The sequence below is a fragment of the mitochondrial genome of Plodia interpunctella, assembly GCF_027563975.2.
Source record: "Plodia interpunctella mitochondrion, complete genome".
Taxonomy (NCBI): domain Eukaryota; kingdom Metazoa; phylum Arthropoda; class Insecta; order Lepidoptera; family Pyralidae; genus Plodia; species Plodia interpunctella.
In genome coordinates, this window is record NC_027961.1 from 1 (window position 1) to 15,264 (window position 15,264).

General features: G+C 19.9%; 13 protein-coding genes and 24 non-coding genes across 37 annotated transcripts, besides 1 other annotated feature; 23 read left to right on the plus strand and 14 right to left on the minus strand. All coding sequences in view use genetic code 5, as the record gives it.

Annotated features, from left to right (window-relative positions):
- On the plus strand, positions 1-68 carry trnM. The gene has a single exon. It is a non-coding gene; the product is annotated as a tRNA-Met (tRNA).
- Positions 69-70: 2 nt separating this feature from the next.
- Positions 71-134, plus strand: trnI. Its single transcript has one exon. It is a non-coding gene; the product is annotated as a tRNA-Ile (tRNA).
- Positions 135-140: 6 nt separating this feature from the next.
- trnQ lies at positions 141-209 on the minus strand. The gene has a single exon. It is a non-coding gene; the product is annotated as a tRNA-Gln (tRNA).
- Positions 210-250: 41 nt separating this feature from the next.
- Positions 251-1,264, plus strand: ND2 (NADH dehydrogenase subunit 2). Its single transcript has one exon. The coding sequence runs from the start codon at positions 251-253 to the stop codon at positions 1,262-1,264; it is 1,014 nt and encodes a 337-aa protein (YP_009166936.1).
- A 26-nt stretch (positions 1,265-1,290) lies between these two features.
- On the plus strand, positions 1,291-1,356 carry trnW. Its single transcript has one exon. It is a non-coding gene; the product is annotated as a tRNA-Trp (tRNA).
- trnC lies at positions 1,349-1,415 on the minus strand. Its single transcript has one exon. It is a non-coding gene; the product is annotated as a tRNA-Cys (tRNA).
- A 1-nt stretch (position 1,416) lies between these two features.
- Positions 1,417-1,482, minus strand: trnY. The gene has a single exon. It is a non-coding gene; the product is annotated as a tRNA-Tyr (tRNA).
- Positions 1,483-1,486: 4 nt separating this feature from the next.
- COX1 (cytochrome c oxidase subunit I) lies at positions 1,487-3,017 on the plus strand (the record flags this gene model as incomplete). Its single annotated transcript has 1 exon — positions 1,487-3,017. A coding segment is annotated over one exon (1,531 nt), but the record flags the coding sequence as incomplete, so codon positions are not given.
- On the plus strand, positions 3,018-3,084 carry trnL2(UUR). The gene has a single exon. It is a non-coding gene; the product is annotated as a tRNA-Leu (tRNA).
- Positions 3,085-3,766, plus strand: COX2 (cytochrome c oxidase subunit II). Its single transcript has one exon. A coding segment is annotated over exon 1 (682 nt).
- On the plus strand, positions 3,767-3,837 carry trnK. Its single transcript has one exon. It is a non-coding gene; the product is annotated as a tRNA-Lys (tRNA).
- On the plus strand, positions 3,837-3,903 carry trnD. Its single transcript has one exon. It is a non-coding gene; the product is annotated as a tRNA-Asp (tRNA).
- Positions 3,904-4,065, plus strand: ATP8 (ATP synthase F0 subunit 8). Its single transcript has one exon. The coding sequence runs from the start codon at positions 3,904-3,906 to the stop codon at positions 4,063-4,065; it is 162 nt and encodes a 53-aa protein (YP_009166939.1).
- Positions 4,059-4,739, plus strand: ATP6 (ATP synthase F0 subunit 6). Its single transcript has one exon. The coding sequence runs from the start codon at positions 4,059-4,061 to the stop codon at positions 4,737-4,739; it is 681 nt and encodes a 226-aa protein (YP_009166940.1).
- COX3 (cytochrome c oxidase subunit III) lies at positions 4,739-5,527 on the plus strand. The gene has a single exon. It carries the CDS (start codon positions 4,739-4,741, stop codon positions 5,525-5,527), a length of 789 nt encoding a protein of 262 aa, YP_009166941.1.
- Positions 5,528-5,529: 2 nt separating this feature from the next.
- Positions 5,530-5,596, plus strand: trnG. The gene has a single exon. It is a non-coding gene; the product is annotated as a tRNA-Gly (tRNA).
- On the plus strand, positions 5,597-5,950 carry ND3 (NADH dehydrogenase subunit 3). Its single transcript has one exon. It carries the CDS (start codon positions 5,597-5,599, stop codon positions 5,948-5,950), a length of 354 nt encoding a protein of 117 aa, YP_009166942.1.
- Positions 5,951-5,962: 12 nt separating this feature from the next.
- Positions 5,963-6,027, plus strand: trnA. The gene has a single exon. It is a non-coding gene; the product is annotated as a tRNA-Ala (tRNA).
- Positions 6,027-6,090, plus strand: trnR. Its single transcript has one exon. It is a non-coding gene; the product is annotated as a tRNA-Arg (tRNA).
- Positions 6,088-6,152, plus strand: trnN. The gene has a single exon. It is a non-coding gene; the product is annotated as a tRNA-Asn (tRNA).
- Positions 6,153-6,157: 5 nt separating this feature from the next.
- trnS1(AGN) lies at positions 6,158-6,224 on the plus strand. Its single transcript has one exon. It is a non-coding gene; the product is annotated as a tRNA-Ser (tRNA).
- On the plus strand, positions 6,225-6,292 carry trnE. The gene has a single exon. It is a non-coding gene; the product is annotated as a tRNA-Glu (tRNA).
- Positions 6,293-6,295: 3 nt separating this feature from the next.
- trnF lies at positions 6,296-6,363 on the minus strand. The gene has a single exon. It is a non-coding gene; the product is annotated as a tRNA-Phe (tRNA).
- ND5 (NADH dehydrogenase subunit 5) lies at positions 6,364-8,098 on the minus strand. Its single transcript has one exon. A coding segment is annotated over exon 1 (1,735 nt).
- Positions 8,099-8,162, minus strand: trnH. Its single transcript has one exon. It is a non-coding gene; the product is annotated as a tRNA-His (tRNA).
- ND4 (NADH dehydrogenase subunit 4) lies at positions 8,163-9,519 on the minus strand. Its single transcript has one exon. A coding segment is annotated over exon 1 (1,357 nt).
- A 3-nt stretch (positions 9,520-9,522) lies between these two features.
- On the minus strand, positions 9,523-9,810 carry ND4L (NADH dehydrogenase subunit 4L). The gene has a single exon. It carries the CDS (start codon positions 9,808-9,810, stop codon positions 9,523-9,525), a length of 288 nt encoding a protein of 95 aa, YP_009166945.1.
- A 2-nt stretch (positions 9,811-9,812) lies between these two features.
- Positions 9,813-9,876, plus strand: trnT. Its single transcript has one exon. It is a non-coding gene; the product is annotated as a tRNA-Thr (tRNA).
- Positions 9,877-9,942, minus strand: trnP. Its single transcript has one exon. It is a non-coding gene; the product is annotated as a tRNA-Pro (tRNA).
- A 2-nt stretch (positions 9,943-9,944) lies between these two features.
- ND6 (NADH dehydrogenase subunit 6) lies at positions 9,945-10,478 on the plus strand. The gene has a single exon. The coding sequence runs from the start codon at positions 9,945-9,947 to the stop codon at positions 10,476-10,478; it is 534 nt and encodes a 177-aa protein (YP_009166946.1).
- Positions 10,479-10,510: 32 nt separating this feature from the next.
- CYTB (cytochrome b) lies at positions 10,511-11,662 on the plus strand. The gene has a single exon. The coding sequence runs from the start codon at positions 10,511-10,513 to the stop codon at positions 11,660-11,662; it is 1,152 nt and encodes a 383-aa protein (YP_009166947.1).
- Positions 11,663-11,665: 3 nt separating this feature from the next.
- On the plus strand, positions 11,666-11,730 carry trnS2(UCN). The gene has a single exon. It is a non-coding gene; the product is annotated as a tRNA-Ser (tRNA).
- Positions 11,731-11,752: 22 nt separating this feature from the next.
- Positions 11,753-12,691, minus strand: ND1 (NADH dehydrogenase subunit 1). Its single transcript has one exon. The coding sequence runs from the start codon at positions 12,689-12,691 to the stop codon at positions 11,753-11,755; it is 939 nt and encodes a 312-aa protein (YP_009166948.1).
- Positions 12,692-12,758, minus strand: trnL1(CUN). Its single transcript has one exon. It is a non-coding gene; the product is annotated as a tRNA-Leu (tRNA).
- APK88_gr02 lies at positions 12,759-14,095 on the minus strand. Its single transcript has one exon. It is a non-coding gene; the product is annotated as a 16S ribosomal RNA (ribosomal RNA).
- Positions 14,096-14,162, minus strand: trnV. Its single transcript has one exon. It is a non-coding gene; the product is annotated as a tRNA-Val (tRNA).
- APK88_gr01 lies at positions 14,163-14,944 on the minus strand. The gene has a single exon. It is a non-coding gene; the product is annotated as a 12S ribosomal RNA (ribosomal RNA).
- Positions 14,669-15,264: a sequence feature (putative control region).

Sequence of the window (15,264 nt, forward strand, 5' to 3'; positions counted from 1 at the left end):
TTAAAAATAAGCTAAATTTAAGCTTTTGGGTTCATACCCCAACTATAAAGATTATTCTTTTTTTTAAACTAATAAAGTGCCTGATTAAAGGGTTATTCTGATAGGATAAATTAAGTGATTTTTTACCTTTATTATTTAATTTATATTTTATAGAATTAAACTATATCTTATAATATCAAAAATTATTGTGCCTCTTACACTAAAATATAATTAATAATATTTTTTATTATGAATATTTTTTCTATTTTAAATTTTATTTATTTTTAACTCTAACAAAATATTTTTCTTATTTATTTTATTTTTTAGAACTTTAATTTCTATTTCCTCCAATTCATGATTTGGATGTTGAATTGGTCTAGAAATTAATTTACTAAGATTTATCCCCTTAATTTCTAATTCTAATAATATATTATCCTCTGAAGCCTCCTTAAAATATTTTTTAATTCAATCTATTGCCTCTATTAATTTTTTATTTTCAATTTTATTAAAAATAATTTTTTTAAAAAATTTTGATTTTAATAATATTATTTCTATTATAATTAATTCTTCCTTATTAATAAAAATAGGTTCTGTACCCTTTCATTTTTGATTCCCTAATATTATAGAAGGTATATCTTGATTTAATAATTTTATTTTAATAACATGACAAAAAATTACCCCCATAATTTTACTATCATATTATTTTAATAAAAATTTTATTATTATCATTATTATATTAAATTCTATTATTGGAGCTATTGGAGGTTTAAATCAAACTTCTTTACGTAAATTAATAACTTTTTCATCTATTAATAATTTAAGTTGAATATTAATATCAATTATAATTAGTGAAAATTTATGAATTTTTTATTTATTTATTTATACTTTTATTATTAGAATAATATGTTTTTTTTTTCATATATTAAATTTATTTTATATTAATCAATTATTTTTTTTCAATATAAATTATATTCTTAAAATCTTTTTTTTTATAAATTTTTTATCTTTAGGTGGACTACCCCCTTTTATTGGATTTTTTCCTAAATGAATTGTTATTAATTTTTTATTAATAAATAATTATTTTTTTTTAACCTTTATTCTTATTATAATAAGTTTAATTTTATTATTTTTTTATATTCGAATCACTTATTCATCTTTTATATTTAATTATATAAAACTTAAATGAATAAATTTTTTTTTTAAAAATAATTTTTTATATTTAATTAATTTTTTATCTTTTTTTTCTTTAATAGGAATAATTATTAGAACTTTAATTTTTATATAATTTATAAAGGCTTATATAATTTATATAAGGTTTTAAGTTAATAAAACTAATAATCTTCAAAATTATAAATAAAGATATTTCTTTAAGCCTTAATAAATTATATTTATTCCTTAAAATTTGCAATTTTATATCATTATATGAATATAAGACTTTAATAAAAGAGAAATTTCTCGTTAATAAATTTACAATTTATCGCTTAATAACTCAGCCATTTTATTTTAGCGAAAATGACTTTTTTCTACAAATCATAAAGATATTGGAACTTTATATTTTATTTTTGGAATTTGAGCCGGAATAATTGGAACATCTTTAAGATTATTAATTCGAGCAGAATTAGGAACTCCTGGATCTTTAATTGGAGATGATCAAATTTATAATACTATTGTTACTAGTCATGCTTTTATTATAATTTTTTTTATAGTTATACCAATTATAATTGGAGGGTTTGGAAATTGATTAGTTCCTTTAATATTAGGAGCCCCTGATATAGCTTTCCCCCGATTAAATAATATAAGATTTTGACTTTTACCCCCTTCTTTAACTCTTTTAATTTCAAGAAGTATTGTAGAAAATGGGGCAGGAACTGGGTGAACAGTTTATCCCCCCCTTTCATCTAATATTGCCCATGGTGGAAGTTCTGTTGATTTAGCCATTTTTTCCCTTCATTTAGCGGGTATTTCCTCCATTCTTGGTGCCATTAATTTTATTACTACAATTATTAATATAAAATTAAATGGAATAATATTTGATCAAATACCTTTATTTGTTTGAGCTGTTGGTATTACTGCTTTACTCTTACTTTTATCACTTCCTGTTTTAGCAGGTGCTATTACTATACTTTTAACAGATCGAAATCTTAATACCTCTTTCTTTGATCCTGCTGGTGGTGGAGATCCTATTTTATATCAACATTTATTTTGATTTTTCGGTCATCCAGAAGTTTATATTTTAATTTTACCTGGATTTGGAATAATTTCTCATATTATTTCTCAAGAAAGTGGAAAAAAAGAAACATTTGGTTCTTTAGGAATAATTTATGCTATAATAGCAATTGGATTATTAGGATTTGTAGTTTGAGCTCACCATATATTTACAGTTGGTATAGATATTGATACCCGAGCTTATTTTACCTCAGCAACTATAATTATTGCAGTACCAACTGGTATTAAAATTTTTAGTTGATTAGCTACTCTTCATGGAACACAAATCAACTATAATCCAGCTATATTATGAAGTCTTGGATTTGTATTTTTATTTACAGTTGGAGGATTAACTGGTATTATCCTATCTAATTCATCTATCGATGTAAGTTTACATGATACTTATTATGTGGTAGCTCATTTTCATTATGTTTTATCTATAGGAGCTGTATTTGCAATTTTAGCAGGATTTATTCATTGATACCCATTATTTACAGGATTATCTTTAAATCCATTTCTTTTAAAAATTCAATTTTTTACTATATTTATTGGTGTTAATTTAACATTTTTCCCCCAACATTTTTTAGGATTAGCAGGAATACCTCGACGATACTCAGATTATCCCGATGCTTATATTTCTTGAAATATTATTTCTTCTCTAGGTTCATATATTTCTTTATTAGCTATCATATTAATATTTATTATTATTTGAGAATCTATAATTAATCAACGAATTATTTTATTTTCCTTAAATTTATCTTCTTCCATTGAATGATATCAAAATTTTCCACCAGCTGAACATTCATATAATGAATTACCTATTTTAAGAAACTTCTAATATGGCAGATTATATGTAATGGATTTAAACCCCATATATAAAGGAATATCCTTTTTTTAGAAATTGCAACATGATCAAATTTTAACCTTCAAAATAGAGCTTCTCCATTAATAGAACAAATTATTTTTTTCCACGATCATACATTAATTATTTTAATTATAATTACAATTTTAGTAGGTTATTTAATAATTAACTTATTTTTCAATAAATATTTAAATCGATTTTTATTAGAAGGTCAAATAATTGAATTAATTTGAACTATTTTACCAGCTATTACTTTAATTTTTATTGCTCTTCCTTCTTTACGCTTATTATATTTATTAGATGAACTAAATAACCCTCTTATTACCTTAAAATCAATTGGACATCAATGATACTGAAGTTATGAATATTCAGATTTCAAAAATATTGAATTTGATTCTTATATAATCCCTATAAATGAAATATCTTCTAATAATTTTCGACTTTTAGATGTAGATAATCGAATTGTCCTACCTATAAATAATCAAATTCGTATTATAGTTACAGCAACTGATGTTATTCATTCTTGAACAATTCCATCATTAGGAATTAAAATTGATGCAAATCCAGGACGTCTTAATCAATCTAGATTTTTTATTAATCGACCAGGAATTTTTTATGGACAATGTTCAGAAATTTGTGGTGCTAATCATAGTTTTATACCTATTGTAATTGAAAGAATTTCAATTAAAAATTTTATTAATTGAATTAATAATTATTCATCATTAGATGACTGAAAGCAAGTACTGGTCTCTTAAACCATTTTATAGTAAATTAGCAATTACTTCTAATGAAAGAATTAGTTAATTTATAACATAAATATGTCAAATTTAAATTATTACTTTAAGTAATATTCTTTTATCCCTCAAATAATACCTATTAATTGAATTATATCTTTTTTTTTTTTTATTTTAATTTTTATTATATTTAATATAATAAATTACTATATTTCTATAAGTAAACCTTCTTTAAATTTTTCTAATAAAAAATTTTCCCTTAAAAACTTTAATTGAAAATGATAACAAATTTATTTTCCATTTTTGACCCCTCTACAAATTTATTTAATTTATCTTTAAATTGAATTAGAACTTTAATTGGAATTTTATTTATCCCTCTTTCTTTTTGATTAATCCCTAATCGTCATTTTATTTTTTGAATATTCATTTTAAATAAATTACATAATGAATTTAAAACTCTTTTAGGAAATAATATTAATTCAAGATCTTCAACATTTATTTTTATTTCCATATTTTCATTTATTTTATTCAATAATTTTTTAGGTTTATTCCCTTATATTTTTACTAGAACTAGTCATTTAACTCTTTCCCTCTCTATTTCATTACCTTTATGATTAAGTTTTATATTATATGGATGAATTAATAATACCCAACATATATTTACCCATATAATTCCTCAAGGAACCCCCTCTATTTTAATGCCTTTTATAGTTTTAATTGAAACTATTAGTAATATTATTCGACCAGGAACATTAGCTGTTCGATTAACAGCTAATATAATTGCAGGTCATCTTTTAATAACCTTATTAAGAGGAACAGGATCAATTATACCTTGTTTTCTTATCCCCTTTTTAATTTTTATTCAAATCGCTTTATTAATTTTAGAATCAGCAGTTGCGGTTATTCAATCTTATGTAATTGCAATTTTAAGAACTTTATATTCTAGTGAAGTTAATTAATGAAAATAACTCATAATCACCCATTTCATTTAGTAGATTATAGTCCTTGACCTTTAACAGGAGCTATTGGTCTAATAACTTTAGTTACTGGTATAGTAAAATGATTTCATAATTTTAATATAAATTTATTAATTCTAGGTTATTGTATTATTATTTTAACAATATTTCAATGATGACGAGATGTTTGCCGAGAAGGAACTCTTCAAGGTAAACATACTTTATTAGTTACAAAAGGATTACGATGAGGTATAATTTTATTCATTATTTCAGAAATTTTTTTTTTTATTTCCTTTTTTTGAGCATTTTTCCATAGTAGTCTTTCCCCCAATATTGAAATTGGGGCTACTTGACCCCCCATTAATATTTTACCTTTTAACCCATTTCAAATTCCTCTTCTCAATACCATTATTTTAATCACTTCAGGAGTTACAGTTACTTGAGCTCATCATGCCTTAATAGATAATAACCACTCCCAAACAACTCAAGGATTATTCTTAACTGTTTTTTTAGGAATTTACTTCACAATTCTTCAAGCTTATGAATATATTGAAGCTCCTTTTACTATTGCAGATAGTATTTATGGAACAACTTTTTTTATTACCACAGGATTTCATGGAATTCATGTTATTGTTGGAACTTTATTTTTATTAATTTGTCTTATTCGTCATTTAAATTTTCATTTCTCTAGAAATCATCATTTTGGATTTGAAGCAGCAGCTTGATATTGACATTTTGTAGATGTAGTTTGACTTTTCCTTTATATTTTTATATATTGATGAAGAAATTAATTATTTATATAATATATTTAGTATATTTGACTTCCAATCAAAAAGTTTAATTTATTTTTAATATAAATAATTTACTTAATTTTTTCTATTTCAATATTAATCATTATTATCTCAAATATTTTTATAATATTATCGATTATTCTCTCTAAAAAATCTTTTAGAGACCGAGAAAAATGTTCACCATTTGAATGCGGATTTGACCCTAAATCTTCTGCTCGAATTCCATTCTCTTTACATTTCTTTTTAATTACTGTAATTTTTCTAATTTTTGATGTAGAAATTGCCCTAATTTTACCTATTATCCCTTTATTTAAACTAGTTAATTTTCTTATTTGATTTAAAATTAGTTTCTTTTTCTTCTTAATCCTCTTATTAGGTCTTTATCATGAATGAAATCAAAATATACTTAATTGAACAAATTAAATAATATATTTAAGGATTATAGTTTATAAAAAACATTTGATTTGCATTCAAAAAATATTGAATTTCAATTTTTCTTAAATAAGAAGCAATAATTTGCATTTAATTTCGACTTAAAAGATAGAGAAAAATCTCCTTATTTAATTGAAACCAAAAAGAGGTATATCACTGTTAATGATAAAATTGAATAAAAATTCCAATTAATTCACAGAAATATAAATTTTTAAATTTAAGCTGCTAACTTAAATTTTAGTGGTTAAATTCCATTAATATTTCTATTTATATAGTTTAATAAAAACATTACATTTTCATTGTAAAAATAATATTTAAATATTTTTATAAATATTATATTTAAAGATTTTTTTAATCTCCTTAATATCTTCAATATTATGCTCTAATTTATAAGCTATTTAAATAAATTATTAAAATAAATAAAAAAATTATTATTCAAATAACAAATCTAAATAAATAAATTTTAAAATTATTATTTTGATAAAATCTATGAAAAATAGAATAATTTTTTAAAATATTATATATTCCTTGTCCTCTATATATTTCTCTTCATCCTATATCAATAATTTTTAATAAATTTTGTCTTATATATAATACAATATAATTTACCCCATAAGTTCTTAAATTAGGTATAAATCATATTAAACATAAAAATCTTCTTAATTTATAAGTATGTAAAAATTTATTAAAAGAATAAATATTTATATTTCTCACAAAATACCCTAACATTCCCCCTATTAATCTTACATAAATTACTATTATTTTTATATTAAAAGATATATAAATTATATAAGGATTTAAAAAAATTATTCATCTTAAAAATGACCCTCTCACCACTCTTATAAATAACAATACAAATATTCTTTTTAATATAATATAATCCTCATCATATAAATTAAAAACTGAAATTAAATTATTTTTATTTACTATTAAATATATAATTAAACGAATAGTATAATATATAGTTAATCCTGTAGAAATATAATATAAAAAATAAATATATATATTTAAACTTCTTATTGTTACTATTTCTAAAATTAGATCTTTAGAATAAAATCCAGCTAAAAAGGGAATCCCACATAAAGCTAAATTTGAAATATTTATACATAATGAAGTAAAAGGTAAATAATTTCTTAACCCCCCTATTAATCGAATATCTTGAGTATCATTTATTATATGAATAATAACTCCTGCACATATAAATAATAAAGCTTTAAATATAGCATGAGTTAATAAATGAAAAAAAGCTAAATCAGGTATTCCTATACTTAAAATTCTCATTATTAAACCTAATTGACTTAAAGTTGATAAAGCAATAATTTTTTTTAAATCAAACTCATAATTTGCTGAAATCCCAGCTATAAATATAGTTAAACCAGATAATAATAAAAATATTTTTAAAAAATAAATATTTTCTAATAATAAATTAAATCGAATTAATAAATATACCCCAGCAGTTACTAATGTAGATGAATGAACTAATGCTGAAACAGGAGTAGGAGCTGCTATGGCTGCTGGTAATCATGAACTAAAAGGAATTTGAGCTCTTTTAGTTATTGCAGCCATAATAATTATTGTCCCAATTATTATTATTGAATAATCATTCCTTATAAACTCTAAATAAAAAATATAATTTCATCTCCCATAATTTAATATTCATGAAATTACTATTAAAATTAATACATCACCAATTCGATTTGATAGGGCAGTTAATATTCCAGCATTATAAGATTTAAAATTTTGATAATAAATTACTAAACAATAAGAAACTAATCCTAATCCATCTCACCCTAATAAAATTCTAATAATATTAGGTCTAATAATTAGTAAAATTATTGAAAAAACAGATAATATTACTAAAATAATAAATCGACTTAAATTTATTTCTGATCTTATATATCTTTTTCTATAATAAATTACAACTGAAGAAATTAATAAGACAAATATTATAAATAATAAAGATATTCAATCTAATAAAATAGATATTTTAATTCTTAAAGAATTTAAAGAAATAATTTCCCACTCTAAAAATACTACTAAACTACTTCTAATAAAATAAATTATTATAATAAACATTACAATTCTTAAACTAATTAAATATATACATATATTAAAACAAATTAATTTATTTTTTAAAATAACTTAAAATGAAACCTCATATTTTTGACTCCACAAATCAATATTTTATTTAAATTATTTAAGTAAACTCAAATTATTATATAATCTACCTTTAAAATTATAATATTTAAAGGTAATCAATGTAATAATAATAATAAATATTCTCGAGAAACTCCTATATAAAATCTATAAATTCCAATATAATATTTACCATGTTGAGTATAAGAATATAAATATAATCTATAACCAGCTCTAAAAAAAGAAATTATTATTAATATAATTATAGTAATTCAAGATCATCTAACTAATCTATTAATTAAACTAATCTCACCTACTAAATTTAATGATGGAGGGGCTGCTATATTTGATCTTAATAATAAAAATCATCACATTCTTATTGAGGGTATAAAATTTATCATACCCTTATTAATATATAATCTCCGACTATGTAAACGTTCATAATTAATATTAGCTAAACAAAATATTCCAGAAGAACATAATCCATGACCAATTATTAATACATAAGAACCTATATACCCTCAATAATTTATAGTTATAATTCCACCAATTACTAATCTTATATGCGCAACTGATGAATAAGCAATTAATGATTTAATATCAATTTGAGAAAAACATTTTAATCTAATATAAAATCCCCCTAATAATCTAATTACTACTCAAATAAAATTAAATTTCAAACTTATTTTTTGTATTAACACTATCACTCGTAATAAACCATAACCCCCTAATTTTAATATAATTCCAGCTAAAATTATTGAACCAGAAACAGGAGCCTCTACATGTGCTTTAGGTAATCATAAATGAACAAAATATATCGGTATTTTCACTAAAAAAGCCATAATTATAGATAAATATAATAAATAATATTCAAAATTTAAAAATTTTATATAATATATTATTATAAAATTAGAATAATTAAAAATATAAAAAATTCCTATTAATAAGGGAAGGGAAACAAATAAAGTATAAAATAATAAATATATACCTGCTTGAATCCGTTCTGGTTGATAACCCCACCCAATAATTAATATTAAAGTAGGAATTAATCTTCCCTCAAAATATAAATAAAATATAAATAAATTTATAGATGAAAAAGTTAAAAATAATATTAACAATAAAAAAATTAAATTAAAAATAAAAAACTCTACATAAAAATTTATTTTATATAAATTTTCTCTAGCTATAATTATTAAAATACAAATTCAAATTCTTAATAAAATTAACCCATAAGATAATATATCGCATGAATATATATATCTTAAATTACAATAACTTCCTAAAAAAATAGTTAAATTTATAAATAAAAATATTATTAAAAATAATATTATTTGAACCATTCAAAATATTTGTTTTTTTAAACATAATGGAATTATAAATATAATCATTACTAAAAATTTTATCATTAATATTATTATTATTATTACTTATAATAAATTAAAACTTTGAAAATAATCATTTCCATGTGTTCGAATTATTGATACTAAAATTGATAACCCTAAAGCCCCCTCACAAACAGAAAATACTAAAAATACTATTAATATATATATATTACTCTCAAAATAACTAACATATAATAAAATTAAAAAAAATATTCTTAATACAATAAACTCTAAACTTAATAATACAATTAATAAATGTTTTTGCTTAGATGAAAAAATTAAATTTCCAATTAAATACATAATTAAAATTACCATTATTATATTTATTAACATTAGTTTTTATAGTTTATATAAAACATTGGTCTTGTAAATCAAAAATAAGATCTTTCTTTAAAAACTTCAAAGAAAAAGATATTTCTTTATCAATAATCTCCAAAATTATTATTTTTATTAAACTATTCTTTGAAATTTTAAAAATTTTAATTTATTTAAGTATAATTTTTTTCTCAATTATTATATTTTTCTTAAACCACCCATTGTCTATAGGATTAATAATTTTATTACAAACCCTATTAATTTGTTTAATTTCAGGAATATTAATTAAAACTTATTGATTTTCTTATATTCTTTTTCTAACTTTTCTTGGAGGACTTCTAGTTCTTTTCATTTACACATCTAGAATTGCCTCTAATGAAATTTTTACTATTCAACCTAAATTTAAAATTTTATTATCATTATTTTTATTTTCAATTCTATTTTTATCTACTATTTCTTTCAATAATATTACATTAATAAATTTATTTCAAAATTTAGAAATATATAATTTATTTAATAATACTCTATTTTTTAATAATGAAAATAAAATTAATCTATCTAAACTTTATAATAATCAAACATTCCTTATAATAATATTAATAATAATTTACTTATTTATCACTCTTATTGCAGTAGTAAAAATTACTAATATCTTTTTCGGACCTATTCGATCTTCTTTTTATTAATATATATATATATATATATATATATATAACAAATGATAAAAAATTTTTCCCCTTTTCGAAAAAATCACCCAATTTTAAAAATCATAAATAATTCTTTAATTGATTTACCATCACCTTCTAATATTTCTTCTTTATGAAATTTTGGATCCTTATTAGGATTATGTTTAATTATTCAAATTATAACTGGACTTTTTTTAACCATATATTATACAGCTAATATTGAATTAGCTTTCTATAGAGTAAATTATATTTGCCGAAATGTTAATTATGGGTGATTAATCCGTACTTTACATGCTAATGGAGCATCTTTTTTTTTTATTTGTGTTTATATCCATATTGGACGAGGAATTTATTATGAATCATTTAATTTAATACATACCTGAATTGTAGGAATTTTAATTTTATTTTTATTAATAGGAACTGCTTTTTTAGGGTATGTTCTTCCATGAGGTCAAATACCTTTTTGAGGAGCTACAGTAATTACCAACCTTTTATCAGCAATTCCTTATTTAGGGACTATATTAGTTAATTGAATTTGAGGGGGATTTGCCGTAGATAATGCCACTTTAACTCGATTTTATACTTTTCACTTTATTTTTCCATTCATTATTTTAATATTAACAATAATTCATTTATTATTTTTACATATAACAGGATCTAATAATCCATTAGGAATTAATAGAAATTTAGATAAAATTCCTTTTCATCCATTTTTTATTTACAAGGATTTAATTGGATTTATTATCTTATTATTTATACTAACTATATTAACTTTAACTAACCCTAATCTACTAGGTGACCCAGATAACTTTATCCCTGCCAACCCCTTAGTAACACCTGTTCATATTCAACCAGAATGATATTTTTTATTTGCTTATGCAATTCTTCGTTCAATCCCTAATAAATTAGGGGGAGTAATTGGTCTAATTTTTTCAATTCTTATTCTAATAATTTTACCTTTTACTTTTAACAAAAAAATTCAAGGTATTCAATTTTATCCTATTAATCAAATTATATTTTGATCATTAATTACTATTATTTTCTTATTAACATGAATTGGAGCTCGTCCTGTTGAAGACCCTTATATTATTACTGGACAATTATTAACTTTATTTTATTTTTCCTACTTTATTTTAACACCAATTATTAATAAATTATGAGATAATTTAATTTTTAATCAATAATTTAATTAATGAGCTTGTTTAAGCATTTGTTTTGAAAACTTAAGAAAGAATTATAATTCTATTAATTTATACTAAAAATATTTTAATATACTATATAAATAATATTTTTATCCCTATATAAAATATTAAAAAATTTAATGAAATAGGAAGATATCTTTTTCAAGCTAAATATATTAATTTATCATATCGATATCGAGGTAATGTTCCTCGTACTCAAATAAATAAAAAAGAAATTATTCTTAATTTTAAATAAAAAATAAAATCTATTCTATATCCACCTATAAATATTAAAATAAAAGCTAAACTTATAAATAAAATTCTTGAATATTCAGCTAAAAAAATTAAAGCAAATCCCCCTCTTCTATATTCAATATTAGATCCAGATACTAATTCTCTTTCCCCCTCAGCAAAATCAAACGGAGTCCGATTAGTCTCTGCCAATATAGAAGAAAATAATCTTAAAGCTAAAGGAAATAAAAAAAAAAAAAATCATACATTTTCTTGATATTCTCTTAATAAAATTATATTAAAACTTATAATTATAAAAAGTGAAGATATTAAAATTAAAAATAATCTTACTTCATATGAAATAGTCTGAGCCACAGCTCGTAACCCCCCTAATATAGAATAATTCGAATTCGAAGATCAACCAGCAATTATTACAGTATAAACCCCTATTCTTGTACAACATAAAAAAAATAAAACCCCTAAATTAAATCTAATAAAATTAAAATAATAAGGAAATAATAATCAAATAATTAATGACAATATAAATCTAATAACTGGAGAAAAATAATATGAAATATAATTTGAATAATTAGGATAAGTTTGTTCCTTAGTAAATAATTTAATTGCATCAGAAAAAGGTTGAAAAATTCCCATATATCCTACTTTATTAGGTCCTTTTCGAATCTGAATATACCCTAATAATTTTCGTTCTAATAAAGTTAAAAAAGCTACACCAATTAATACTCCTAAAATTAAAATAATAATCCCAATAAAAATTATTAATATATCTTTTATTATAATTACTACCTATATAATAATTATATATTTATGACTTCTAAAATCATTACATTTTTTCTGCCAAAATAGTTATTATATTTTAATTTTTTTTAATAATATTCTTCAATTAAAATTTAATTTAAATACTTACTCCTTTCGTACTAAAATATTTTCCTTTCTTAAAGATAGAAACCAACCTGGCTCACACCGGTTTGAACTCAGATCATGTAAGATTTTAATGATCGAACAGATCAAAATTTTAAACTTTTGCATTTAAATTTTATCTTAATCCAACATCGAGGTCGCAAACTCTTTTTTTTATTTGAACTAAAAAAAAAAATTACGCTGTTATCCCTAAGGTAATTTTTTCTAATAATCAAAATATTTGGATCATTTAATCAATTATTTATGTTTTTTTTTATAAAAAAGTTTATTTTATTTTTTTATCCCCCCAATAAAATAAATTTTAAAATCTCAATTATTTTATAAATATATAATTTCAATAATTAAAACTTATAAAACTCTATAGGGTCTTCTCGTCTTTTAAATTTATTTTAACTTTTTAATTAAAAAATTAAATTTTATTATTAATTTAGAGACAGCTTATATTTCATCAAATCATTCATACAAGTCACCAATTAAGAGACTAATGATTATGCTACCTTTGTACAGTCAATATACTGCAGCCCTTTAGTGATTATCAGTGGGCAGATCCGACTTTAAATCATTTTCAAAAAGACATGTTTTTGATAAACAAGTGAATATAAAATTTTGCCGAATTCCTTTAAATTATTTATTTAATAATTATTTATTTTTAAATATTTTAATATACTAATTTTATCATTATTTTTAATTTTAAATTTATTAAAAATCATTTTTTTATAAAAAATTAAATAAATTAAAATTTTATTTTTAATTAAATTATTTATAACAAATTAAAATTTTTAAATAATATAAATTTTAAAATTTTTATTATTTTAATTTTTATTATAACTTTTTATTTTAAAGCTTATCCCCTAAAATATTATATTTCATTTTCAAAAAATTAATTAATTAATTTTTTAATTAAATAAATATAAAATTAAATTTTTTTCTAAAAAAACTAGATATCTTAAAAAACGATTAACATTTCATTTCAAATTAATTATTTAAAATATTTTTGCTACAATAACTTTTTTAATTAATTATCACTTTTTAATTCGAGAATATTACAAAATATAATCTTTTTTAAATAAACTCTGATACACAAGATACAATAAATTAAATTTACTTTTCTATTAATTTATTTTTCAATTTATTTCAAAATTCTATCACTATACTAATTTACTATAAATTTTTCCATTTTTTCCTTAAAAAATACTTTAACCCCCATAATATTTTTTAATTTAAAAATTTTTTTATTATATTTTTTTTTATTAATTATCCCCCTCAAATTAATTGATTATTATCAATATCATTTCAATGTAAATGAAATACTTACTCAAGCTCCAATTTGATCTTTCTAGAAACACTTTCCAGTACCTCTACTTTGTTACGACTTATTTCAACTTATTTATGAAAGCGACGGGCAATATGTACATATTTTAACTTTTAATCATTTTATTAAATTAAATAAAATTACATTCAAATCCACCTTCATATAATTCTTACAAATTATTTTTCATTTAAATAAATTTATTGTAATCCATTATATTCTTAATTATTATCTGCATCTTGATCTGATTTAATTTATTTTTAAAATTTTAAAATATTATTTTTAATATAAAATATTTTTTTAACAACGATATACAAAATTATAAATTAAGTAAATTTATTCGTGGATTATCAATTATTAAACAGATTCCTCTGAATGAACTAAAATACCGCCAAATTATTTAAATTTCAATAAATTATTAAATACTATTCTAGTATTACCATTTAATTTAATAATAATAGGGTATCTAATCCTAGTTTTTAATATAATTTATTAATTTCATAATTTTTTTATAAATTTTTATTAAATTAAAATTTCACTTAATAATTTAATATTTAATTTAAATTATAAATTATTAATTAATTTTACTAATAAAATTTACTTTAAATTTTGTTTAACCGCAACTGCTGGCACAAAATTAGTTTTTAATTAAATTATTACTAAATCTTAATTGCTTAAATTTTTAATATTAATTACTAAAATTATTATTATTATTATTATTAAGATAAATTAATAATTAACACTAAAATTTATATGTAAAATAAATTTTAAGTAAATTTTTCAAACTATAAAAATTTTTAATTATATATAAAAAATAAAATATAGATTTTTTTTTTTTTTTTTTATATTAAAATATTTATTATAAATTATTAAATATTTAATAATTTATTTTTTTTTCTTTTCTAATATTTAATTTAAAAATTAATTTAATTATTCATCAATATATATTCATTTAAATAAAAATATATTAATATTATATCATTAATTTAACCCTAAATTTAATATATTATATTTTATATTAATATATTAAATATATATATATATATATATAATAAAAATTTTATTTTTTAATTTTATTGAACCATTTCTTATATTTATTTATATATATATATATATAAATAAA